The following is a 27395-nucleotide window of genomic DNA, read 5'->3' on the forward strand; positions in this document are numbered from 1 at the left end:
TGAAAAATCCTGTTCCGCTGATTTCTTATTTAAAAATAAATTCGTTTCAATTTTACCAACAGATTGTTACAACACTGTTTATTCGTTTTAATATTTATATTTCCTAAATTTATTATCATTTATAATAATTACAAAATTGTATAGTTTCCTTAGTAAGCTTTTGCAGATATTAAATGAAAATATTTGATTGTTGTGAGTGGATACATAGTAAGGATATCATTTTGTCCGATTATTAAAACCGAATTTAAGAAGGCCATTTCAGTAAATAAATTAAACCTTTTAAAAACGAGAAAAAAAACGGGGAGTTTAGTTTGAAGGGCATGAAAATATTACCATTTTTTGATCACAGTAATATACAAATATATATAATAATCTTAAAATAAACGTAAAATTATTAAATTATTTACTTCTTAATTTTTACTGTTTTTAATAAATAATTGATATCGAAATTTAATTGAATGACCCCAGAATTTTTAGAGATGATATTAGGAAAAAATGTATGGAATTTCTCGCTGTACCATCGTACATTACACACTCTCGCACACGCATATATACTTTCATGCAATCTCGTGATTGAAATTAGGGTAAAGCTGACTGACCCGGATAATAAAAATATTTGGAATTCCTTCCGAATAATTGACAACACGTAAAAAATTGTAGGTCACTACAAATTGCACAACCCGAAAACACTAACGAAACACAAAACAATGCTGGTCCGAACCCGACTTTCTTTTTATTCTTTCTCTTTCTAGCGTGTTTTACCGATTTTAACGCCGGAATTCCACCGTTCGCGTCTGCTAAGGGTGGATATTGACGAAACGCACGGCCCCGGCCAGGCGAAAAGTCGTAAAATTTCAGTCGATAGTGTAAGGGTCTCTGCCACCCCCTTAAAAATCAATACAAACAAATATCACGTGCCTTAACTTACCCCTTTTATACAAACAGTTATGCTTTCTTTGTAACGAAAGTCACTAATTGATGAAAAACGGGTTAATTTTCTTCGTTAAAGTCTAATTGTACTTTTTTCAGCACCTACCGCACTAAACAGTAAACTTGTGAAAAGAATTTGACATTTTAGTCGAACCTGCGAGTTTGGAATGTTAAGAATGCCAAATATTTACACTGTCCCCCTAGTGTAAAACTTCCGAACTGACCGAGGATAGTTAAACGATAAAAATGCCTAGTCGTTTCGAAGTCCACTGACAATAATTCCGGATGTTTCATTCACAGCACAACTTAAACACAACAAACGTTCATATTTCCTTCTGTATCTTCCTATTATCATTGTCAAAATATTTACGTAAGGACAAATTCCGATAGATAATCATTGGATCGTGTAATTCTGACTTCGCTCCTATTGGTCGGTCGGTTCGTATCGCATGGTTGCTTTAAACATGAGAAAGAAGTATTGATGTTTGCTTGTGTCCGGCCTCAAATATTTTCCGGTTATACTACTATAGGATGAGAAGAATTCGATATCAAACTTTACTACAATCGCTTATTGTACATGCGCTCTTGCACACATTTTTTTAACGTTAAGCGGCAATATACGAATTAAAGGCCAGAATTATTTTTGCACTAATATTGCACTTTTATTAATGATATTGATTAGATTCACAAAATGTATATCACATGACGGTAGCAAACAGAATATAATAAAGAGACACCAGGAGTTTTATTCAAATAATCTTAAAATCGGCATTAAATATTTACATCCTTTTAAACTAAGTAACTTCAGTGTATATCTGGTTATCTGTATAAAATAATAATGATAAATTTCATATCATTAAGACGGTCTTAATGAAATTATAATATGTCCTCCTTTAAATTATAAAATTAAATAATACTAAATGTTTGAAATTATGATCTTTATATGTTTATATTTTAATTTACTGTTATTGACTGCCACAGTGTATATTTAGTTGCCTGCATTGTGGCTTAATGTATTGACTTTTTCTGTTGTCATTACATCTTGACGTTTATTTTATGCATGGAAATTGACATCAGTATTTCATTGTTATTGTTATGTAGTTTTCAAGAAGTCTTTATTGGGGAAGTGCTATGGCCGAAAAATTGAAATACGTTCAGGCTGTTTCGTCTGTAAATCCCAGTTTTTGGAACAAACTAACTGAATTGAAGCTAAATATTGATAAACTTGACGAAACACCCCGTTCTATTTGGGCCTTTTTTACTGTTTTACAAAGCGATGTAGTGCCACAACCCCTATTGGAATTAGACAGCACTTCTTTCAATTCGTAAATAACACTATCACTTTTAATTGTCATTGTTTTAAAATGTGTTTTTGCAGACAATTTAATGCACAAAACATGTATATTCCTTTCAAAGGGAAAGTAATCAATAAAAATACAGTTGAGGATTTTAAAGAATGCAATAAAATGGATTTAATTAACTCGGAAGGTAGATGTTTGTATGATAATATTATATCAGGCGCTGCAATTAAAGACCCAGCTTTGTTAAACAGCTTTTTGCTTTTATCCTTTGCGGTAAGTTTACCTATTGTTTTCTGTTGTATACTGTAAGCATGTCAATGTTGCCATGTTGAATTGAAATAATGTGAATCATTTATAAATACACATAATTTAAAGTTGCTTTTAATGTAGTTTGAATGCATTTATTATAATCAATTTTTCTAACTGGTAACATAGTATGAATACATTTAATACTAGTTTCCTTATATATTAATTGTGATTTAATAATTCCCAATAGTTTGATTAACATGTTATAATGTTTTCATAAGGATCTCAAGAAGTACCACTACTATTATTGGTTTTGCTTTCCTGTCCCGACTGGTATAACTTTAGAAAAAAATACTTGCACCCTTTTATCTGATGAATTCCCTGAAGATATGGTAAATATACATTTTGTATCTGCAATTAAAATTTAATTAATCATTAATAAAAATATAAATAATATTTTAGATAAAACAGTTTTACACAGATTTTCAATCATTGGACACTATAAATAAGTCATATTTTCTTGTGGAGAAAGTTAAAAAGGGCCTGTCATTACATACTCTGTCATCAAAATTAGATCAGCTTAATCCGGATAACATCCGGGATTTTTATTTTGCCTTTTTTAATATATCTAATGATGGAGCTCAGGTGGGATCTCAATTAAGGAATTATGTTGCTTTAGTACTTCAATATTGGTAAGGGATATTAAACAGAAAATCAATAAGCTTTTTCTAAACACACACACACACACACACATATATATATATATATATATATATATATATATATATTAACATATGTTTGAATTAAATACATATTGCTAATTGGTTTCAATTTTAGCTCCTTTTTAAAAGGAAAGCAAGCAAAATTCATTGCAATTAAATGCACGAGGATAGATTCAGGAATCAGTGTCGGCAATTCTGTCATTTATGACCTACAGCTTCCTGATCTTTCAATTAATAGTTTAGATTCGTGGGTGGGATGGGAGAAAAATGACCGTGACAAAATGGGTCCAAGAGTGGCAAATCTCAAGAATACTCTAGACCCTAAAGTGTATAAAATAGACAAATTGAAAGACTATCATGTTATTTATCCAACTTTAATTTTATAGGATAGCGGAAAAATCGGTGTATCTTAATTTAAAACTAATGAAGTGGCGCATTGTACCCGATATAAATCTAGATAAAATCGAGAACGCAAGATGTCTGTTAATCGGCGCGGGTACGTTAGGATGTGCTGTTGCACGTTGCCTTCTTGTATGTTTTTCTTGGTTATTTATTCTGTAAATTAATAGCTCCTCTAATATATAATATTTCAGGGTTGGGGGGTACGAAATATTACTTTGGCGGATAATGGGCATGTTTCACCGTCGAATCCTGTTAGGCAAAGTTTATTTAGTTACGAGGACGCCATAGCTATGAAGCCAAAAAGCGAGGCAGCGGCGGAGGCTTTGAAAAAAATATTTCCTGGAGTGGTAAGTGTACAACTGTCTGGCTCAAATACTTCAAATCATTTTTCCCGCCTCGCTATCAGTCAACTGCAACTGGAAGGGGGAACTCTTCAAGGCATAAAACCACTGCTTAGCGATTTCCGAGCAACGTGTATTTTTGAAGGCTCACAATTTTTTTTTTAATTAAACTACATCTTAGATATGCTTAGTACAATCTTGAATACAAATTGATTTATTACTATTGTTCTGTTGTACTTGCATTAATACACAAGCAAGGCAAGTACGGGATTAAAACATCCGTATGTATTTCCCAAATTAAAATAAAACTAATCTACTTAAGCTAAAGTTAAGAATACACTTGTATACTAAACAACTGTATGATTTGGCCCGCTTCAATCTTCTGATTTTCTGCGTGTTGTCCGCTGGCTGTATTGCTTCCACGTTGCTGTGATTTAGCAACCTTATTTCTTGTTTTAAGGTGAAATCTTGGATCACTTCGTGTATCCATTTGATTCTGAGGTCATCGTGCAGTTCTTCGTTGGTTACCTAGTGATACGCATTGGTCGTTAATGGTAGAACTTTTTTGGGTGCGTTGGATTACTAGTTGGTTTGATGTTTTAGTGCAACCCCATATTTGTACCCCATAGGTGCAAATTCGCTTTATGATTGACTGACAAACCAATCTCTTTGATTATAAGTCAAGTTGAGAGCATCTTCTGACTAACCAGTACAATTGCTTGACTTTGAGACTAATCTGCTTTGCTTTTTGTCTAACATGATGTTTCCAATTCAACCTACCATCAAAATATATTCTGAGGTATTTAGCTGATTCTGTTTGAGGAATCGGGCATCCGTCAAGTGATATAATTAGGTTTCTGTCATTTTGCCGCAACGCAAGATTAACATGGACAATTTTTGATGATCTTGGAATCTTGTTGATCGCTACTTGTATTTTTTCTACAACCTTAGACAGAGTTACATCTTTTGCCATTATAACTGTGTCGTAAGCAAAAGTTCTGTTTCATTTGTTCTATAGATCAGATATAGGAGTGGTCCCAAGACACTACCCCGTGGAACTCCAGCCGAAATAGTAAACATATGTGTTGAGAATGCCCCTTCGTGCGAGACTCTAAATTTTCTTTCGAAAAGGTATGATTCCAGCAGCTGACGGTAATTCCGAGGTAGCAATTTGCTCATTTTGTAGATCAATTCCAAATACCATGACCGGTCAAAAGCCAGTGAGATTTAGCCAGTCGAGATATATTGCAAGGCAGAATTTCTTTTCTTCGAATGCCTTTTCAACAACCGCGGTCACTCTGTACACTTGGTCGATTGTCGAGTGGTGATTTCGAAATAAAAACTGGATATCTGTTATTTCTATAAATGATTTAATCGGTTTTAACAGCAGTTTCATTATTTGATAGCGCAGGTAAGAGCGAAATAGGCCTGCAAGATTCAGCTTGTTCTATCGGTTGGTCAGTTTTTTATGCATAATCATTCGAACAACCTTAAGATATTCCGGAACGTGCTTCAGTCTCAAACAGGAATTGAATATATATGTCAACATGATTATTGATTTTCGTGGCTGTTCAGGCTCTTTTAATAACCCAGGTGAAATATCATCAATTCCAAGAGCCTTTTTGGAATTGAGGTTGTCTATTTCTGTGCCAACTTCCAATGGGGAAATAAGATTTACAGCTACGTCGGGCGGATAAACAAGATTTATATCTATTGTAGATTCTATATAATTTGTTTGGAATACTTTGGCTAAATGTTCCGCGAATAATTCAGGTTTCTCGTCATTACGTCCAACCCATTCATTTTGATCACTTTTAATAGGCGGTAATAATTGTTTTTTTTTAAATCTCCGAGTTGCTTTGTGGATCAATTCCAAATACCATAACCGGTCAAAAGCTTGTGAGATGTCGAGATATATTACAAGGCAGTATTTATTTTCTTCGAATGCCTTTTCAACAACCGCTGTCACTCTGTACACTTGGTCGATTGTCGAGTGGTGATTTCGAAATAAAAACTGGATATCTGTTATTTCTATAAATGATTTAATCGGTTTTAACAGCAGGTTCTCAAATAATTTTGATAGCGCAGGTAAGAGCGAAATAGGCCTGGAAGATTCAACTTGTTCTGTCGGTTGGTCAGTTTTTTACGCATAATTATTCGAACAACCTTAAGATATTCCGGAACGTGCTTCAGTCTCAAACAGGAATTGAATATATATGTCAACATGATTATTGATTTTCGTGGCAGTTCAGGCTCTTTTAATAACCCAGGTGAAATATCATCAATTCCAAGAGCCTTTTTGGAATTGAGGTTGTTGTCTATTTCTGTGCCAACTTCCAATGGAGAAATAGGATTTACAGCTACGTCGGGCGGATAAACAAGATTTATATCTATTGTAGATTCTATATAATTTGTTTGGAATACTTTGGCTAAATGTTCCGCGAATAATTCAGGTTTCTCATCATTACGTCCAACCCATTCATTTTGATCACTTTTAATAGGCGGTAATAATTGTTTTTTTTTTTAAATCTCCGAGTTGCTTTGTGGATCAATTCCAAATACCATAACCGGTCAAAAGCTTGTGAGATGTCGAGATATATTACAAGGCAGTATTTCTTTTCTTCGAATGCCTTTTCAACAACCGCTGTCACTCTGTACACTTGGTCGATTGTCGAGTGGTGATTTCGAAATAAAAACTGGATATCTGTTATTTCTATAAATGATTTAATCGGTTTTAACAGCAGTTTCATTATTTGATAGCGCAGGTAAGAGCGAAATAGGCCTGCAAGATTCAGCTTGTTCTATCGGTTGGTCAGTTTTTTATGCATAATCATTCGAACAACCTTAAGATATTCCGGAACGTGCTTCAGTCTCAAATAGGAATTGAATATATATGTCAACATGATTATTGATTTTCGTGGCAGTTCAGGCTCTTTTAATAACCCAGGTGAAATATCATCAATTCCAAGAGCCTTTTTGGAATTGAGGTTATCTATTTCTGTGCCAACTTCCAATGGAGAAATAAGATTTACAGCTACGTCGGGCGGATAAACAAGATTTATATCTATTGTAGATTCTATATAATTTGTTTGGAATACTTTAGCTAAATGTTCTGCGAATAATTCAGCTTTTTCATCATTACGTCCAACCCATTCATTTTGATCACTTTTAATAGGGGGTAATAATTGTTTTTTTTAATCTCCGAGTTGCTTTGTGGATGAATTCCAAATACCATAACCGGTCAAAAGCTTGTGAGATGTCGAGATATATTACAAGGCAGTATTTCTTTTCTTCGAATGCCTTTTCAACAACCGCTGTCACTCTGTACACTTGGTCGATTGTCGAGTGGTGATTTCGAAATTAAAACTGGATATCTGTTATTTCTATAAATGATTTAATCGGTTTTAACAGCAGTTTCTCAAATAATTTTGATAGCGCAGGTAAGAGCGAATTAGGCCTGCAAGATCCAACTTGTTCTGTCGGTTGGTCAGTTTTTTACGCATAATTATTCGAACAACCTTAAGATATTCCGGAACGTGCTTCAGTCTCAAATAGGAATTGAATATATATGTCAACATGATTATTGATTTTCGTGGCAGTTCAGGCTCTTTTAATAACCCAGGTGAAATATCATCAATTCCAAGAGCCTTTTTGGAATTGAGGTTATCTATTTCTGTGCCAACTTCCAATGGAGAAATAAGATTTACAGCTACGTCGGGCGGATAAACAAGATTTATATCTATTGTAGATTCTATATAATTTGTTTGGAATACTTTAGCTAAATGTTCTGCGAATAATTCAGCTTTCTCATCATTACGTCCAACCCATTCATTTTGATCACTTTTAATAGGCGGTAATAATTGTTTTTTTTAATCTCCGAGTTGCTTTGTGGATGAATTCCAAATACCATAACCGGTCAAAAGCTTGTGAGATGTCGAGATATATTACAAGGCAGTATTTCTTTTCTTCGAATGCCTTTTCAACAACCGCTGTCACTCTGTACACTTGGTCGATTGTCGAGTGGTGATTTCGAAATTAAAACTGGATATCTGTTATTTCTATAAATGATTTAATCGGTTTTAACAGCAGTTTCATTATTTGATAGCGCAGGTAAGAGCGAAATAGGCCTGCAAGATTCAGCTTGTTCTATCGGTTGGTCAGTTTTTTATGCATAATCATTCGAACAACCTTAAGATATTCCGGAACGTGCTTCAGTCTCAAATAGGAATTGAATATATATGTCAACATGATTATTGATTTTCGTGGCAGTTCAGGCTCTTTTAATAACCCAGGTGAAATATCATCAATTCCAAGAGCCTTTTTGGAATTGAGGTTATCTATTTCTGTGCCAACTTCCAATGGAGAAATAAGATTTACAGCTACGTCGGGCGGATAAACAAGATTTATATCTATTGTAGATTCTATATAATTTGTTTGGAATACTTTAGCTAAATGTTCTGCGAATAATTCAGCTTTTTCATCATTACGTCCAACCCATTCATTTTGATCACTTTTAATAGGGGGTAATAATTGTTTTTTTTAATCTCCGAGTTGCTTTGTGGATGAATTCCAAATACCATAACCGGTCAAAAGCTTGTGAGATGTCGAGATATATTACAAGGCAGTATTTCTTTTCTTCGAATGCCTTTTCAACAACCGCTGTCACTCTGTACACTTGGTCGATTGTCGAGTGGTGATTTCGAAATTAAAACTGGATATCTGTTATTTCTATAAATGATTTAATCGGTTTTAACAGCAGTTTCTCAAATAATTTTGATAGCGCAGGTAAGAGCGAATTAGGCCTGCAAGATCCAACTTGTTCTGTCGGTTGGTCAGTTTTTTACGCATAATTATTCGAACAACCTTAAGATATTCCGGAACGTGCTTCAGTCTCAAATAGGAATTGAATATATATGTCAACATGATTATTGATTTTCGTGGCAGTTCAGGCTCTTTTAATAACCCAGGTGAAATATCATCAATTCCAAGAGCCTTTTTGGAATTGAGGTTATCTATTTCTGTGCCAACTTCCAATGGAGAAATAAGATTTACAGCTACGTCGGGCGGATAAACAAGATTTATATCTATTGTAGATTCTATATAATTTGTTTGGAATACTTTAGCTAAATGTTCTGCGAATAATTCAGCTTTCTCATCATTACGTCCAACCCATTCATTTTGATCACTTTTAATAGGCGGTAATAATTGTTTTTTTTAATCTCCGAGTTGCTTTGTGGATGAATTCCAAATACCATAACCGGTCAAAAGCTTGTGAGATGTCGAGATATATTACAAGGCAGTATTTCTTTTCTTCGAATGCCTTTTCAACAACCGCTGTCACTCTGTACACTTGGTCGATTGTCGAGTGGTGATTTCGAAATTAAAACTGGATATCTGTTATTTCTATAAATGATTTAATCGGTTTTAATAGCAGTTTCTCAAATAATTTTGATAGCGCAGGTAAGAGCGAATTAGGCCTGCAAGATCCAACCTGTTCTGTCGGTTGGTCAGTTTTTTACGCATAATTATTCGAACAACCCTAAGATATTCCGGAACGTGCTTCAGTCTCAAATAGGAATTGAATAATATGTCAACATGATTATTGATTTTCGTGGCTGTTTAGGCTCTTTTAATAACCCAGGTGAAATATCATCAATTCCAAGAGCCTTTTTGGAATTGAGGTTGTTGTCTATTTCTGTGCCAACTTCCAATGGAGAAATAAGATTTACAGCTACGTCGGGCGGATAAACAAGATTTATATCTCTTGTAGATTCTATATAATTTGTTTGGAATACTTTAGCTAAATGTTCTGCGAATAATTCAGCTTTCTCATCATTACGTCCAACCCATTCATTTTGATCACTTTTAATAGGCGGTAATAATTGTTTTTTTTAATCTCCGAGTTGCTTTGTGGATGAATTCCAAATACCATAACCGGTCAAAAGCTTGTGAGATGTCGAGATATATTACAAGGCAGTATTTATTTTCTTCGAATGCCTTTTCAACAACCGCTGTCACTCTGTACACCTGGTCGATTGTCGAGTGGTGATTTCGAAATTAAAACTGGATATCTGTTATTTCTATAAATGATTTAATCGGTTTTAACAGCAGTTTCTCAAATAATTTTGATAGCGCAGGTAAGAGCGAATTAGGCCTGCAAGATTCAACTTGTTCTGTCGGTTGGTCAGTTTTTTACGCATAATTATTCGAACAACCTTAAGATATTCCGGAACGTGCTTCAGTCTCAAACAGGAATTGAATATATATGTCAACATGACTATTGATTTTCGTGGCAGTTCAGGATCTTTTAATAACCCAGGTGAAATATCATCAATTCCAAGAGCCTTTTTGGAATTGAGGTTGTTGTCTATTTCTGTGCCAACTTCCAATGGAGAAATAAGATTTACAGCTACGTCGGGCGGATAAACAAGATTTATATCTCTTGTAGATTCTATATAATTTGTTTGGAATACTTTAGCTAAATGTTCTGCGAATAATTCAGCTTTCTCATCATTACGTCCAACCCATTCATTTTGATCACTTTTAATAGGCGGTAATAATTGTTTTTTTTTGTAATCTCCGATTTGCTTTGTGGATCAATTCCAAATACCATAACCGGTCAAAAGCTTGTGAGATGTCGATATATATTACAAGGCAGTATTTATTTTCTTGGAATGCCTTTTCAACAACCGCTGTCACTCTGTACACTTGGTCGATTGTCGAGTGGTGATTTCGAAATAAAAACTGGATATCTGTTATTTCTATAAATGATTTAATCGGTTTTAATAGCAGTTTCTCAAATAATTTTGATAGCGCAGGTAAGAGCGAATTAGGCCTGCAAGATCCAACCTGTTCTGTCGGTTGGTCAGTTTTTTACGCATAATTATTCGAACAACCCTAAGATATTCCGGAACGTGCTTCAGTCTCAAATAGGAATTGAATAATATGTCAACATGATTATTGATTTTCGTGGCTGTTTAGGCTCTTTTAATAACCCAGGTGAAACATCATCAATTCCAAGAACCTTTTTGGAATTGAGGTTGTTGTCTATTTCTGTGCCAACTTCCAATGGAGAAATAAGATTTACAGCTATGTCGGGCGGATAAACAAGATTTATATCTATTGTCGATTCTATATAATTTGTTTGGAATACTTTAGCTAAATGTTCTGCGAATAATTCAGCTTTCTCATCATTACGTCCAACCCATTCATTTTGGTCACTTTTAATAGGCGGTACTATAATAATTGGTTTTTTAAATCTCCGAGTTGCTCTCCATAGTGAGTAATCTTTGTCTGCCGGTTCTGTGTGTATTTTATCAATACAAAAAAAGCAGCGTTTAGTGGAGTAGCGGATCAATCTAAAATATTGCCTTAAAATAAAAAATACCGACGTTGAGACCCTGGATTTTATCCTGGACTCTAGATCTGAAGTGATTGTAAAGAAAAACAAAAGCTTCGAGCCGTTATCTAAAAGCGATTCCATCCTTCCAGGGCTGGCAAAAATACTACCAATATTTTTTTTGAGTTCTTAAGTGTTTATACACTTACCAACAATAAATTGCCTGAAAAAGAAGTTATTCTCTAAATTTTTGAGACAGACCTGATATGGTTTATTATCTACATCTACTATAAATTATATAATTTCAGAATGCTAACGGTGTTTATCTGAATGTTCCCATGCCAGGCCACACTATAGGTGAAAGTGTATTACAACAAACAGTTGACAGTGTTCAAATTTTAACAGACCTTGTTCAAAGTAATGATATTATTTTTCTTTTAATGGACTCGAGAGAAAGCCGTTGGTTACCAACCCTGTTGGGTACTTACTATAAGAAGGTTTGCGAGTAAATTTATTGATTATAGATTCATTAATATTTATTATCAAACCGTTTCAGATTGTTATTAATTCTGCTTTAGGTTTTGATAGTTACCTAGTAATGCGACATGGATGCATTAGTGAAGTTGCAACTAGCCCTGATCCTGTAATTAATGTTGATGGTTACAAAATAATTAGGGGCGAAAATTTAGGTTGCTATTTTTGCAATGACATTACAGCACCAGGAGATGTAAATAATTAACTGTTGTTTTGTTCATATCATTAAATAAAATTGAAACATTTAATATTGCAGTCAATGAAAAATCGCACCTTAGATCAACAGTGCACAGTAACCAGACCTGGAGTAGCACAAATAGCAGGGGCCTTGGCAGTAGAACTAGCAGTGTCCATTTTACAGCACGATAAAGGGTTCATTTTTATAAGGATACATTTTCTGGTCAACATAAAATGATATATTTTTAGATTGGCAGCACCAGCTTTTTTCAAGGTTTCTCCCACAGCTCAAGACCTCGACCCGGAAGATGAATCACAGTGCATTCTTGGGTTAATACCACACTCGATCAGAGGCTTTCTATGTTCCTTTAATCAAATCTTGCCAGCCACTATGAAATATGACAAGTGCGTGGCCTGTTCAGATGCCATCTTGAATGAATACAAAGAAAATGGAATTGATTTTCTTCTTAAAGTTTTTAATAGTTCAAAACACTTAGAAGACGTCACTAAATTAACTGATATGTTTAAGGATATTAATTTAGATGAGGTTGGTATTATAAATTTAATTACTCCACGTAATTACTAGTTTGTTCAGCAAGTTCGCGAAAATGATTAATCGCATTCATAGATTTATATTTAAACAGGAATTCTGTAGAAAAAAAATAAGTGTTGCTGTAGCAATTTTTTAATTCTGCGGGTAAACAGCAGTATTAGTTTCGTCTAATTTTACATATAACACATGGACTGTAAAGTCCCGGCTGTAACTAAGAAAAAGCGTTTTTTTTTGTTTACAATTGGCTTTATTCCTTAACATAATCTCCATAAAGAGCCACAGAGTCATTCCAGCGCCGCTCTAATATTTCCTTACCCCTAGTCCTATCACCAGTTGCTGTCTACTCAGATGATGATCGTTTTAATTTTGGAGTTCATCCATTGTCACATATCGACACAAATATTCCTTTTTGTTACGTTTAAACATGGCCAAACACTACTCAGAATCATCAACACGTTTTTGTTTTTGTTCAACAGTAAGCAAACGCTGCACCCACTCTGAACAGAGCTTTCTCATAATCAAATGTTCATGCAATATAAAACCAACACATTCTTTTGGTATCTTTACGATGTTAGCTAACTCACGCAACTTCACTTTTCGATCATTCAAAACGATTTTATAAATTTTTTTGTTTTCTGGTGTTACCACCTCATTTGGACATTCACTGCGTTCTGTATAATCAGTGCCTTTACAACCACGTTTGGAGTCACCAAACCAAGTTTTATTGTTGTTTCTGATAGAGCGTAGTATTTTTCCCATCAAGAAACAGTGTAAAATTAAAACACAAATTGTTTTTGATCCATTGTTTTGAAAATAACAAAAGTAGTGCCACTTTTAGCACAATAACTCAAACTTATGAGTAGAATATTGTGAAATTTTAACAGCTCTCTTTTGAGGGTTAATACTAACTAAAAAAGCGGTGAAGCAATAAAACTAGGGCTATCTATGTGTTAGGCCCGGAACTTTTCAACTCCATGTGTTATATTACTGACTCTGTAAAGAAGGATAAACAAATTACTTTTAACTTCCAAAATATCTCGGAGACAATTAATTACTTCCACGGGGTACATTGCAAGCACGATTCGTCATTCGATTTTTAATATGGTCGTACGTGTACACGTGCTAGTAAAGTCATTCATTTATCGATACTCAAAGGCGTAAACACTTTTCGAAGGTCATTGAAGTACTGGCATTAACTGAAGATACCTTATTTAACTGGAGCTTTTAGAGATATGTGTTAAATTGTAGAATACAGAATGCTTTCGGGTATTCTACTCAAACGCTGTAGATTCGAAGTAAACAGGAATACAATTTGCTGCTGTTTTAATTTCGTTGTGACATGATTGGGTCTACAGATATAATACTAACAAGCTGTCTTCTGGGTTATACATTTTTTTCTTAAAAATTTCAGTTTTCTGATTTATTTACGATTATTTTGCAAAAGCGCGATATATGACCTGGGGCACTGCCCAAAATAGGATGTATACTTAATTTGAGTATAACTTTACCAAATTGAGCTTATTCCAATTATGATCCCATTTTCGCAATGATCAGTGGTTCTCTGGAATTTCTACTAAATACTCCTTTACGGCAGCTAGAGACAAAGAGATTCGTCTGATGAAAATAGTTTTCCGAGAAAGAATTGTCTGAGATGTGAAAAAAGTGGATTAACTGATTTTAACGATAGTTTCACCTGCAATCTATAGCTTTTAATCAGTTTTAAAGTTACTAATCTACTAATAACTAAGGGTAATCTATTAAAATAGCGTTAACAACCCAATCAATAATATCAAACAAAAATAACTTACAACAATTTCTTGTATTTTATAGGTTTTGGAATTTAGCGACGAAGATTTTGATTGAGAAGAGATACTCGGATTTTAATGTATACTCTGATATGTGTGTAATGTGATTATCAAGTATCATGCACAATTTTGATGTCATATACCAAAGCTTTAAGTACAACACCAGATATTATCGTGTATTATTACTGTCCAGCTGAATAAACAGTACAAATTAATGATTCCTTGTTATTTTTAATATATTTTCCGAGATGCCTCGAATAATGTTCATCATTTTATTAATAGCAGATAAAGGGGTACTAGGTGTTTAGGGAGTACAATAAATACACGCGTTAGTCCAAGGATTCATATTTATTTTTACATTAAGTGATCAACAAAACGTGCCCTGGTGTTTAACTACTTATTTCAAAACGTAAAAGTGCAGAGGGACTTTCTTGTATTATAGCAACATGACACAAAAGGAGGGAACTTTCTTTAGGTTGAGAGGATAATGATGGATGCCCACCTAAAACCGTAAACAGTTCTAGGGGGTGGGGTGGGGCTAGAGCATACGTATATACGTCCAGTACGTATAGCTTTTAGGTCTAATATTAGTACATTATTTTTTAAATCTATAGTGTAAAGTAGATATTTGGTCGAATGTATCTATCATAAATAACAACAATTCTATTCTTATCAATTTTATGCACATACTAAAAGTATACATTGATAAAAACAATACTCGGTGCTATTCAATAAAGTAGGATTTCAACGACAACGGTTCATTAACATTGATTAAACGATATAACAATAATTCCAAAAGTATTGATATATAGAGAATGGTCAATTTTCTCTGATCCATATAACGAGATCGAAAACATTGTTCTAGAAAAATTCTTAAAATCTAGAAGAATGGTTTCTGGTTTGATATAATCATTTTTGTAAAAACAAGCGATTGTTTCTAAACATTATTTTATATATAAGTCTTCTTGAAATCAATTCCATGGATTTTGCCTCTATACAGAAATAGAACATGTATGAAATAATGTGGAATGTTACGTATCAAATCAACTATTCCTATTTGATATAAAATGCTGCATATGCTTAAAAATGCAATTAGAACTCATTACATTAAATAAAATATCAAAATACTAACATTGTCTAAGTTGAAACTGAACATTTTCTTACAGTGTTGGGGGAAGATACACTAGAAGGCATTAGATTAAGGTTTCAACAATCATATTACACATTTAGTTATAAGATAAGATAATCCTGCTGTCTACAGGTTGTATTTTTTAAACTTTTCCTATAAAACCAAAGTATATTTTCATAAGACTGATTTTGTTGATTGATATTTGGTAAATTTATTTTAAACTATATGTTTACTTATATATATTTTTAACTACACCACAAAAATGTATAGGCATCAATATTGAGCTTTTGAATAAAGAAACCTTGATTATCTTAACAATTAAGTTATTGTTTGATCAAAGCTATCGGTATTGTGGATGTGTGGTAGTATGATTATGATTGTTCTATCATTTCTATGGTGCCTCTTTCTCTTCGGGGTAACTCTTAATCTAACATATATAAAAATAGGTTCTTGGGAAAAATATATCATTTCCTAACAAAAAGCGGTCTACTATTCGACGAAATATACAAATTCTTCCTGTGAAAACTGAATTTTTCCACGCTCTCGCTAATCGTGTAAATTGAGGAAATCCTCAAGCTGTTCTTGTTCGTCAGGACCTGAATTTGAGGCCCGACTTGATGGTTACAGTTATATGGCGATCCCTGTAATAAGAGTGGTCGTTTCTGCGAGTCCGACTTGAAGGATTTATTAAATAAGCTGGTGACGTGTTTCGGGGTCGATAGTCGTATTGACAGGGGACGTTTCGTGGATGAAAAGGGCGCCTTTCCATGTAAAAAGGCCAGCTCATTCCTGCGTCGGTCCAAAACGTTTTGATAGACATTGGTATCCTTCCTACCTTTCGCAAAATTGTTGTAGTAGAACCGTAATATTCCACCAGAGTTGAGATTCTTGTTGTTGTTCTGCTGGGTGAAATTATTATTGTTGGTATTGAACAATTGAATTTGGGGCTGTGGTGGTGGATAGTAGATCTTTTTCAGGGTAGGCGGCGGTTTCGGTGCGGGAACCGTCACTGGATTGACTGGAGGTTTGGTTGAACAATTGCAGGCGGGGTTTGCTTGACATGCTGTTTCAGAATGTTGTCACACTTCCTGCAAACAATCACTGTAGTGCGATTTTAACCAATCTTTAACTTTTTACCTGTAAAAATTTTAGAGGACAAACGCCTTGGCGGTTATCTCCTGATCTGATCATAACCATTCCATCGATGTCCTCGCCGATTTGAATGACGATCTGGTCTCTGAGCAGCATGAGACCATTATCCCCGTCGGATACTTGCAAATTATGCGTCACCTGAATAAGGAACGGAGAAAATGTTAATAGATTTTAGGATCTTTTCCTTCAAGTAAAAGAAAAAAAAACGAAACGCTTATTCTATTGTCTACAGGCTAATGCCGCTATACCGTCTGGCAGGAGAAATTTAATTTCAAGTCTTCGGGGAATAAATCGATCCATAAGAGCAGAATAAACTGACTTTAAATTGATTTACTTTATAATCGGTTTTGCCATGATTTGCATTGGATTCTTGTTAGGTGAAGTGGATAGGGGCAAAATGTGGAATAATTGATCATTTAAGATACTAAATATATTATGATAGCATATTGGGTAATGATATAAATTATGTAAGGCATATCAGCTAATTTAAAATTTTGATTTGGCCCCGACATCATGGAGATTTGGGTTAATGGTAGTTGTTTAAAAAAAAAATATGAAGAAAATTAATAGCATATGTATCACCATGCAATTCAACACAAATAATATGTTCTTTTCCAACAAATACATTCTTGAATATTTATTCATTTTACAAAAATGGATCGATATAGACTTGCAAGGAAACATATAATACATCATCCAGTCTTACAAAGCGTTTAGAAAATATGGTTTATTACTTTTTATACGTTCGTTTGATATTGTTTATTAAAAAGTCTCTATAAAATCTTTAGTTTTAATAAAATAATCTTTAGGTTTAGTCTCGGTTTTACTTTTAAGTAAGTGTTTGGTTTTAGCTGACTTTCTTTCACTATTTATTGTATTTAAGGTGGGGCAAAAGTTCCGCTACCATTTTGATTGCTCGCCATCCTGGTTATGTGACGTTTAGCTCAGTTTAGCTTTAACCATTGTGTTGTGTAGACGTCCAAACTTTATTACGAATAAATATACGCCACAAGAACGAGCAGAAATAGTGACAGTATTTGTTTAAAGTAATCGTTCATTTGTCAATTGTAGCGGGACCCTTGCCCCACATTATATTACATTTGTTTGTATGTGGTATACATATACATATATAGTAATGTCTATATTGGGCCTGGAGAAAGATGTTTTTCTGATAGATGGTGTATATTGAAAACTATTTTACGGTCCCATAACAGGGCAATTGGAAAGTCCGTAGTAAAACATATTTTTTGGAAAAATTAGTTTTTTATTCGACATAATTCCCTTCAAAGGTTACACTGATTATAGCGACCCCCCAATTTTTCGATACCATTTTTGTAGTACGATTCGTCCTTTGCTTCAAAATAGGACTCCGTTTCGGCGATCACCTCTTTATTCGACGAAAATTTCTTCCCAGCGAGCATAGCGACCCCCCAATTTTTCGATACCATTTTTGTAGTACGATTTGTCCTTTGCTTCAAAATAGGACTCAGTTTCGGCGATCACCTCTTTATTCGACGAAAATTTCTTCCCAGTGAGCATTCTTTTGAGATCTGAGAACAGGCAGTAGTCACTGGGGGCCAGATCTGGAGAACACGGTGGATGAGGAAGCAATTCGAAACCCAATTCATGGATTTTTGTCATCATTTTTACTGACTTGTGCAATTTCTTTTTCTTCGAATGCGGCCGTTTTTCGGCGATTTCGTTCATCAAACGGTCCAATAACGCTATGCAATTGTCGCTGTTGATGGTCCTTCCTTTTTCAAGGTAGTCAATGAAAATTATTCCATGCGCGTCCCAAAATACAGACGCCGACTGTTGCGTTTTCCCACGCTTTGGAGCGGGTTCATCGTGTGCAGACCACTCGGATGACTGTCGATTGGACTTCGGAGTAAAATGATGGGGCCATGGTTCATCCATTGTCACATATCGACGTAAAAACTCGGGTTTATTACGCTTGATCATCTTCAAACACTGATCCGAATCATCAACTCGTCATTGCTTTTGATCAAAAGTGAGCTCGCGCGGCACCCACTTTGCACAGAGCTTTCTCATACCCAAATATTCGTGAATGATATGATGTACACGTTCAGTTGATATTTTTAGAGTGTCTGCTATTTCATTCAATTTCAATTTACGTTCATTCAAAATCATTTTGTGGATTTTTAAAATGTTTTTGTGGGTAACACCATCTTTTGGGCGTCCACTGCGTTCATCGTCTTCGGTGCTCATTTCACCACGTTTAAACTTAGCATACCAATCCTTGATGGTTGACTTTCCTGGGGCGGTATCCGGAAACTAGGCATCAAGCCAAGTTTTTGCTTCAATTGTATTTTTTCCCTTCAAAAAACAATATTTTATTAACACGCGAAATTCCTTTTAATCCATTTTTTTCACAATAACAAAAGTTGCTTCACTCAAAATACTATAATTTACAAGCTAATGATCTGACAGCTCTCAAATTTATATACACATCTTTTGAGGGTTAAGGCTAACTAAAAAACATATGGATTTAATTCTAGTAGCGCCATCTATGTGTCAGGCCGGAGACTTTTCAATTGACCTGTTAGATGAGGATTTAAAACAAATGACTTCTATGACTCTCTTTCTCTTTCCGTTATATTTTCTTTTGTTTCTCTTGTTTTTCTGATATATTATGTCCCTGACCCATATTACCATGTGTATTATTTTTGATAATAATGTTGGCTATTTATATATTTATCATTATCAATAAACAAGTGCTATAAATCAGTGTTTCTGTTCCTTATATAGTAAGGTTCAACAAAAGCAATAATGAGAAGTGTTGGTCATTCACAGAATTCTACACTTGCTGTAAACTCTCTAGGAAACACAGACCATAGTGTGAAATTGATCGATGTACGGTCATGTGAATGTATTTAGAAACAAACTGAAATTGTTCAAAACGTCTCTAGAACAAAATAATTTTTCTTTTTTCCAAGTTGTAAAGAATATTATTTGGAGATTGTGAATTATGTAATTTTTTTGACCACTAAAAATATATGGACGAAATAATCGTGGAATTTGAGCAGTGATTCGCAGAATTTAAACATTTTGAGAGTCATATAGCACTCTTCACTCATCCATTAACGATCGTAGTTGAAAGTGTGAAGATTGATTAAACGACTCTACGAAAAAAAATTCGTTCTTTGTCCTATAGTTTATTTTATGATTTTCCGCTTAGTTATGAACAAAAACGAAAAGAAAAGAAAATACCTTTTTTTTGGTACAAAGTTTACTTTTGTAATAGTCATAGTAATAATAATCACGTTTGAATTTTTTATAAATTTTAATTATTTTTAATACATTTAAAAATACCGCGCGATCAGAGTGGGGTTTAAACGTTCACACAGCACTGATAGATGGCACTAGAGTGATAAAGAACGATCAGGTGTTTGGTATATCTCTAGAACACCTTAAAATGTCGTCGCGAAAGTGTAAATATGATGCTGATGCATTTTGTTATATATGTGGACAATTTATTAAAGTTCGCGACGTAAAATACGAATTAAATACATCTCACGTTCTCCACGTGTAACTTAATTAATATGTAACAATATTAAATAACAATATTAAACAATATTAAATTGTAACAATATTAAACGTGTAACAATATTAAACTTGTAAAAGATGTTTGGAAGGTAATCAGCAAATTTTAATTAAATGGTGAATTAAATATAATAGACATATTACATTCTAATTCTATATTTTAGATTAACCTCAGAAACGTTTGAATACTTGAGGAAAATTTGCCGAAATTATCAGAAGCAGATTAAGGCTGGGGTTCTTGTTGGTCCGCAAATCGGACAGATTTTCGTCGATAAAAAATTTCCAACGTTGCTGAATCGTACTCAAGAAGCGAGTTGGAACAGTTTCAAAGCAGTTGTTTCTGGATTTTTTGGGAAATAAGAAAGCGGAAAACTACAAAAAGCTAGTTGAAAATATGTTAAAAAAATGTAAGGCCATGGGCTGCAAGATGTCATTTAAAAGAGCGAGGAGAATGCTTTCACCAGGACATTATGAGCCTCGAACAACGTTACCAAGGCCAATACAATGAAAACATGATGGGGGAATATATTTGGGGTTTATTAAGAGATAGTACCTATGAACATAAAAGAAAAAGTAAAATCGTGCACTTTTAAATTATTTTCTACTTTTTTGTAAGCTATTTTGATAGTAAAACTTAATAAAAACAATTAAAATGTTCATTTAAATGGTTTAATTTTCAATTAAAAATTAACACCATAGATTTTAAAAAATATCGTTCAAGCGGTTTCCTGAATAAAGAAAGTAAACTTTTTCATGGCATATTTTTTTTTTCGTCTAATTACGGCTTAAGGATTGGAACTTAATGCTTTAAAGCCAAAGCAAAATTTTGTGTTGACCCGTGTTATCAACTAGACCTGTGTGATCTGCAAGCAGACCCGTTTTATAAGGACCGAACCCAATCAGAAATTGAATTTTCTGAGCTCCTTGTTGAACGTTTTCGGAAACTGACGAATTTTGGCCTAAAATGGGTTCAATAGTGAGCAGTACCTATCTTTGTGAAGGTGCATATTCAATAATGAAGTTTATAAAATCGAGATATAGGTCTTCATTGACAGACACATCGTTTAAGCACCATAGAGTATATAGTCAATTCAAAATAGTAGTGACACGTGTGTCAATATATGTCTGTCTAAAGTTGTAAATTCGTTTTACAGTCAGACAGTATTATCCTTGCGATTTTATTCTATTGAAAAAGAGATAGAATGCTGTTAGAGAATTTCGAACATATAACGGAATGAGCCTGTAAAAGTTGTCCGTTGCCAAACTTCTGAAAATTCTTCAAAATTTTATAGTTACGGGTTATAAACTGGCAAACGTTGTTTTAATAAATTTGAAATCCCCGCGGTTTTTATTGGAAATATGTTTTGCGCCTTGCAGCTGTACTTCATATTAAGTACGGATATGATCACTAAAATATCTCAAAAAATAGAAAACAATATAACTTTAAATTCGCCTAAAAGAAACCGTGTTTATGCGAAACTGGTGACGAATCAAGATCAATCTTGGTGTTTCAGAGATCAAATATACGAAACGTATAAAACAGTAAGTAGTTTTTTCAATCGAAAGATGATTTAATACCATTATTTCAGAGAAAATTGTTAGTCTGGAAAATATCCATAAACATCGAAAAGATATACAGCTATTTGAGAGATGTAGAACATCCGTTCATACATTGTTGGATAATATAGGACTTAGGATTTAAGTGGTGTAAAGATATTAAACACACCAAGGGGTTTAATGGAACTTCCAGAGATTGCTTTTTAAAGAATACAGTCGCAATTAAGAAATGACTTAAAGTACACAAAATAAGTTTCGAGGAAATCATGTTAAAGAATTTTTTCTGCTGGCTCTGAGACCACATTTTTTATTGGTTCATTTGAATTTCCTTACAAAAGCATTTGATTGGCTAATTCCTATATTTCAATTGTTTGTTTCTATAGTTTGTTTGGGACGCCATTTTTGTGTGTCTGACATTGAGTACGATCAGCATATTTAACTATAATCACTACTGTTATGTATATGTATAATGTACCTTCATTCTCAAAAGTGTTGTGTATCCAGTATATGTGCGGAAATAAAAAAATACCAGATGTCGTTTTCCTAGGAAAAACCAACCCAAGTTAGCTATATTTATATAGAGTGTGTATGTCTGATTCAGCATTGCTTTTACCTGGTAAGTGTACAATTATTTATATACAGCATTTGTTTCATATATATTATTATTCATAGGAATACAACAGAAGAAATCATGTAAATATTACCCACCCTTTAAAACCAAAATGTGTTCAAATTGGGCGGTGGCAAAATTACATTGAAGGTAAATGGGTTCATAATACGTGAAAAGTTTTTGTTATCTTTTAAAAAGTTGCTTGTAAAGTGCCATCAATTAAAAACTTAATTATTTTGAAGGGGTTAATTTACTTGAAATAAATCTATATTGGTTAAGATACTTATAATTAACATTTTGGCTTAAGGCCCTTTAATCGAGATAACCTTTTCAACCAAGATGTTAAAAAAATACATCAATACAAAATAAAATTATACAATTTGTAGGACAAGATGAGCTTGATTTTATAGACAAGAGGTTGTTTTATTATATTGTTAATAGATTCTTAAGCTGTTTCTGTAACTCCTCGATTTTACTATAAGAGCACAGTAGTAATTTTGATATATATCATCCATTTTAATTTTTGTCGTCGTTCTTTAAAATATCACTTTTTGGTATTCTCTATTCTGACGTATAACATACAATTTAACGGTTGTAATGATCCGTTCCACAATTTTCACAATAACATTGCAAAAATATAAACAAGCAAGTAAAATATAAACAAACACATACTTTTAGATGTGCTGCTCTGCTTTCAGAATGAGGGAACAAAAAGATAGAAAATTTAATACATATTATCTAAATTGATTGCACTAAAGAAATATGAAAAAGGGAAAAAGCGCTATAGACAATTTATGTATTTAATTAGATTGCAGCCTTTCTGATATTCACATTAAATTATTTTTTATTTATATATTTATATTTCATTATACACTTATATTTTAGCTTTATGATATTTTACAATATTTGTATTTATATAGAAGTCGTTGACCAATGAAATGCTTTCCTAGTAAAATATCTTCTTTACAGGTGTCTGTAATAGTAATTTAAACTAACCAATGAAACTTTGCGATATGACGTTAGCAGCGCCTTTCTGCTGAGACCACGCAAAACAATTCTGAAATTATTTGTATTAAGTTAACACTCTATATATTACTCTATAAAAAACACAGACATATACTTTTAGATGTGCTGCTCTGCTTTCAGAATGAGGGAACAAAAAGATAGAAAATTTAATACATATTATTTAAATTGATAGCACTAAAGAAATATGAAAAAGGGAAAAAGCGCTATAGACAATTTTGATTATATTTGCCAGGAGATATCTTATGTATTTAATTAGATTGCAGCCTTTCTGATATTCACATTTAATTATTTTTTATTTATATATTTATATTTCATTATATACTTATATTTTAGCTTTATGATATTTTACAATATTTGTATTTATATAGAAGTCGTCGACCAATGAAATGCTTTCCTATCAAAATATCTTCTTTACAGGTGTCTGTAATAGTAATTTAAACTAACCAATGAAACTTAGCGAAATGACGTTCGCAGCGCCTTCCTGCTGAGACCACGCAAAACAATTCTGGAATTATTTGTATTAAGTTAATACTCTATATATTATTCTATGTTAAGCCTGCACTGCGTCTAACTACTATCAACATTGACGTTGATGTTGACAGAATTGTAAAAGATAAATTAATGAAAAAATAGTTCGATAATAAAATAATGATATTACATCTGCATTTTGTTTTTACAAATATTTTGCGGCCCCCTAATGAATTTTGTAATTTTTATTGACCCTAGATCCTATCTTACTATATTATTTGTGTAACTTACTTGCAACGGCTTTTCTCCAGAAGACAACTTAGAGACGTATTTAGATGGGAAAAATCCCACTTTTCCGAAACATTTTCCTTTCCACCAGTCGGGATCCGATGTGTCAATAACAGTTACTTTATAGCCAGCCTTCAGATCCAGTTCATCCTGATGCCTGGCTTTGAAATTGTAGAGAACGACGTACAAATTGGTCGGCAATAAACGATGAGACTTCTGCAACACACATACACAGATTTTATGGTTTTGTAACTTGTTAGTTCCGCTGAATATTTATATTTTACGACGTAGTGCGTTTTTTTTTAATCAGCGAGTTTGCTATGATTTAGGAAATTAATGGAAGGTAATTTGGGTTTCAATATAATTGTTTCATTAAACCAGCGACACAAGGGTTAGTCTACAATTATGTTTTCATTACCTTAGAATTTCAAGAATCTGACCTATTGTATTACTGATAGTATATCTCTAGACTAATCAGTAATATATGTGCCGTTTTGATCGATTATCTTTTACCATATTCCTGTTAAAACCATAACTCTATCACTGTAGAACAACTAAAATTTCTGGGTGAATAACTGAATCAAGTGATTTTTATCTAACCACAAACACCGAGATCATAATAATTTTTATCAACCAGTAACTAGGAATTTATGCGTCTAGCTTTATTGTAATGGAAGATAACGCCCACTATGTTTAATTGTTTCTACTAATTCTGGTTTAATCGGCAGCTTTGCCTGTATTAGTTGGCGTTGAAGATAATTATATTAATATATTGGTCAGGCCCGAACAGCTCATACTGAATAATTCTTTCGAGTCCCATGAAATACTTAGCATTAGTTTTCTTGGTGTCGTAGGCTTGGTAATCGTTTGAGAAGCTTCTGCGGGTTTTTTTTAGCACGTACGACAGGTGTTACACTTTTAATAGCCCATAGTCATTTGTTTGAAACATGATTTGATTTTGTTTAGAGGCAATAGTTCAAAGTAATGATTCACAAATAAAATTTTATGTAAAGTTTAAAAATTATCGTGAAATGAAAACACACAAAGGAATTCTGCTTCAATGAATCCTATCTAAAATTAATCAGAATATAGTGGTTATTTGTTATTAATTAAATGTATTGTTAAATTGTTAATATATAAATACATTTTGCCAGCGGTATAGACATATGGTGTGAAACTATGAGATTGCACAAATAAATCCTATATCAATATGAGATAAACTTATCAAAATAAATGTGTTCGGAGCATCGTTAACGCTCCATTCCTAAGAAATGAGAACACAGACAAAGATCTGAAGGTCAATGGTCAACGAGCAAATTAAGCGGTTTGTGAAAAGACATCAAGAGAAACGAACATAAAAATTTCGAGGTATTTGGGTAGCTAACAACAGTGGACTTACCGGGAGGTTGAAGAGACAACGACCATCTTAATTAGTATACTACTATTGATTTATCTATCAATACTGTCGTACGTGTTACACTTTTAATCGCCCACAATCATTTGTTTCAAACATGATTTGATTTTGTTTACATGCAATATTTCAAAGCAATAATTCACAAATAAAGTTGTATGTAAAGTTTAAAAGTTATCGTGAGATGAAACAGGTCTAACTTGATGTGTTAGCGAGCAAGGAAACGAGTAAACCAGTTCTGACACTGGCATTCACTTAAGAGCTCCCAAAGGAACACTGCTTCAATGAATCCTATCTAAAATTAATCACAATATAGTGGTTATTTGTTATTAATTAAATGTATTGTTATATTGTTAATATATAAATACATTTTGCTAGCGGTATAGACATACAGTGTGAAACTATGAGATTTCACAAATATATCAATCCTTTATCAATTTCAGATAAACTTATCAAAATAAATTTGTTCGAAGCATCCTTAACGCTCCATTCCTAAAAATGATAACAGAGACAAAGATCTGAAGGTGCCAACGGTCAACGAGCAAATTAAACGGTTTGTGAAAAAAACATCAAGAGGAACGAACATAAAAATTTCGAAGTATTCGAGTAGCTAACAACAGTGGACTTACCAGGAGGTTGAAGAGACAACGACCATCTGAATTAGTATACTACTATTGACCTACCTATCAATAATTTCATAAACAAAACTCTAGTGTATTTAAAGTTTATTGGTATATGCGTCATCGAAATTTGTGACGTCAAGATGTCGCAATGTCGCCGCATCAACCCTGAGTTTTAGTTTAGTTTGGCCAACAAAATCCTAATCTAAATAAAATAATTGAACCAAAATGTTATCAAATATAATTTATTTTAACATTATACTATATCTAAAAACTACAGTTAATTATACAGCTACAATAATTTATAGGTAAGAGTTAAAACCTCTTAACACTATTGCGTATATACGCCTGACAAACAGATGGCGGCCAGTTGTCAGACGTACGCAAAATTATTCAAAATATTAGTTATTATTACTACAGATTAAAAACCGAACATTGTTTTAGCGCTTTGATTATTTTGATAAATTTTATGATAATAATACCATTTCGTTTGAAAATGCCGAAAACAATAGATGTCAGGGTCACAAATTGATTGCGACTTTAATAGGTTATTTGGAAAAGGAGCGAGATAATGGAGGCCCCCTTTTGCCTATAATTTCCATTCGAGGGGTAATTATTGATGATATTAAATAATGTAAGTCCCTACAATTTTACTGAAAATGTTTTTAGCGGGTTGCTGCCGCGCTAAATATTAACTTGTAGGTACTGTGAGTAAAACCGCTTACAAAATAAATAATAATACGTTGGATCAACCCAAGATAACCCGTCTACTTACTAAGTGGGTGACGAATCTTGACGATTTTGATTTGGCTCTATTCGAGACCAAATATACGAAATGTATAAGAACAGTAAGTACACAAACTATTTTATCGATATAAACGTAATTTAATAAAATTATTTTAGAGAAAATTGTCTGTCTGTAAAGCATACATAAAAGAGTTAGGGACATGCAGCTTTTTGAGGGATGTAAGACATCCTTTCGTACACTGTTACAGTGCATAGGGTTAAGATAACCCTCGGAGAGGTTTAATGAAACTCCCAGACATTGCCTTAAAAAAATCAGTTTTTAAAGGCATAAAATAAGACCAAAAAGGATAAACTATTTGAATTTGTGTATCTTGATGAAACTTGAATATTTCAAAATAGTTTATTGTAGCACTCTTGGCAAGACAGTAACCAAAAAACTGTAAAGACCAGAAAAATTGATTGAAAAAAGGTAA

The 27395-nt window shown here is 33.3% G+C and overlaps 3 protein-coding genes across 5 annotated transcripts in view; 1 reads left to right on the forward strand and 2 right to left on the reverse strand.

Annotated features, from left to right (window-relative positions):
• Positions 1-1070, reverse strand: part of Tgi (Tondu-domain-containing Growth Inhibitor) — a 46240-nt gene extending 45170 nt beyond the window's left edge. Inside the window, exon 1 of one of the 2 annotated variants that reach the window (XM_076409544.1) lies at positions 929-1070. The gene's annotated coding sequence lies outside the window, so the exon portion shown is untranslated. Of the gene's footprint in view, positions 1-599; positions 720-928 lie in introns of those variants that run through there. The other variant, XM_076409545.1, reaches the window with a different exon arrangement.
• Positions 1071-1961: 891 nt separating this feature from the next.
• Atg7 (Autophagy-related 7) lies at positions 1962-14565 on the forward strand. Of its 2 annotated transcripts, XM_076409541.1 has the most exons (12): positions 1962-2255; positions 2309-2504; positions 2759-2869; positions 2940-3169; positions 3315-3527; positions 3586-3730; positions 3793-3948; positions 11590-11778; positions 11838-12008; positions 12072-12187; positions 12242-12539; positions 14376-14565. In XM_076409541.1, exons 1-12 carry the CDS (start codon positions 2062-2064, stop codon positions 14406-14408), a joined length of 2052 nt encoding a protein of 683 aa, XP_076265656.1. In that variant the 5' UTR covers positions 1962-2061; the 3' UTR covers positions 14409-14565. The 2 variants fall into 2 exon arrangements, with proteins under 2 accessions (XP_076265656.1, XP_076265658.1); XM_076409543.1 differs by lacking the exon at positions 3315-3527 and having other exon boundaries at positions 1965-2255.
• Positions 14566-16423: 1858 nt separating this feature from the next.
• Stacl (SH3 and cysteine-rich domain-containing protein) overlaps positions 16424-27395 on the reverse strand; it is a 455842-nt gene continuing 444870 nt past the window's right edge. The window contains exons 33-35 of the mRNA XM_076410623.1: positions 24148-24360; positions 16617-16769; positions 16424-16567 (exon numbers count right to left, since the gene is read on the reverse strand). Of these exons, the coding sequence (XP_076266738.1) occupies positions 16559-16567; positions 16617-16769; positions 24148-24360 (375 nt within the window). The 3' untranslated portion in view covers positions 16424-16558. The remainder of the gene's footprint in view (positions 16568-16616; positions 16770-24147; positions 24361-27395) is intronic.

The sequence above is a fragment of the Rhynchophorus ferrugineus genome, unplaced genomic scaffold (assembly GCF_030347505.1).
Source record: "Rhynchophorus ferrugineus isolate W39M unplaced genomic scaffold, kcgeb_rfMv2 rfM7, whole genome shotgun sequence".
NCBI lineage: Eukaryota > Metazoa > Arthropoda > Insecta > Coleoptera > Curculionidae > Rhynchophorus > Rhynchophorus ferrugineus.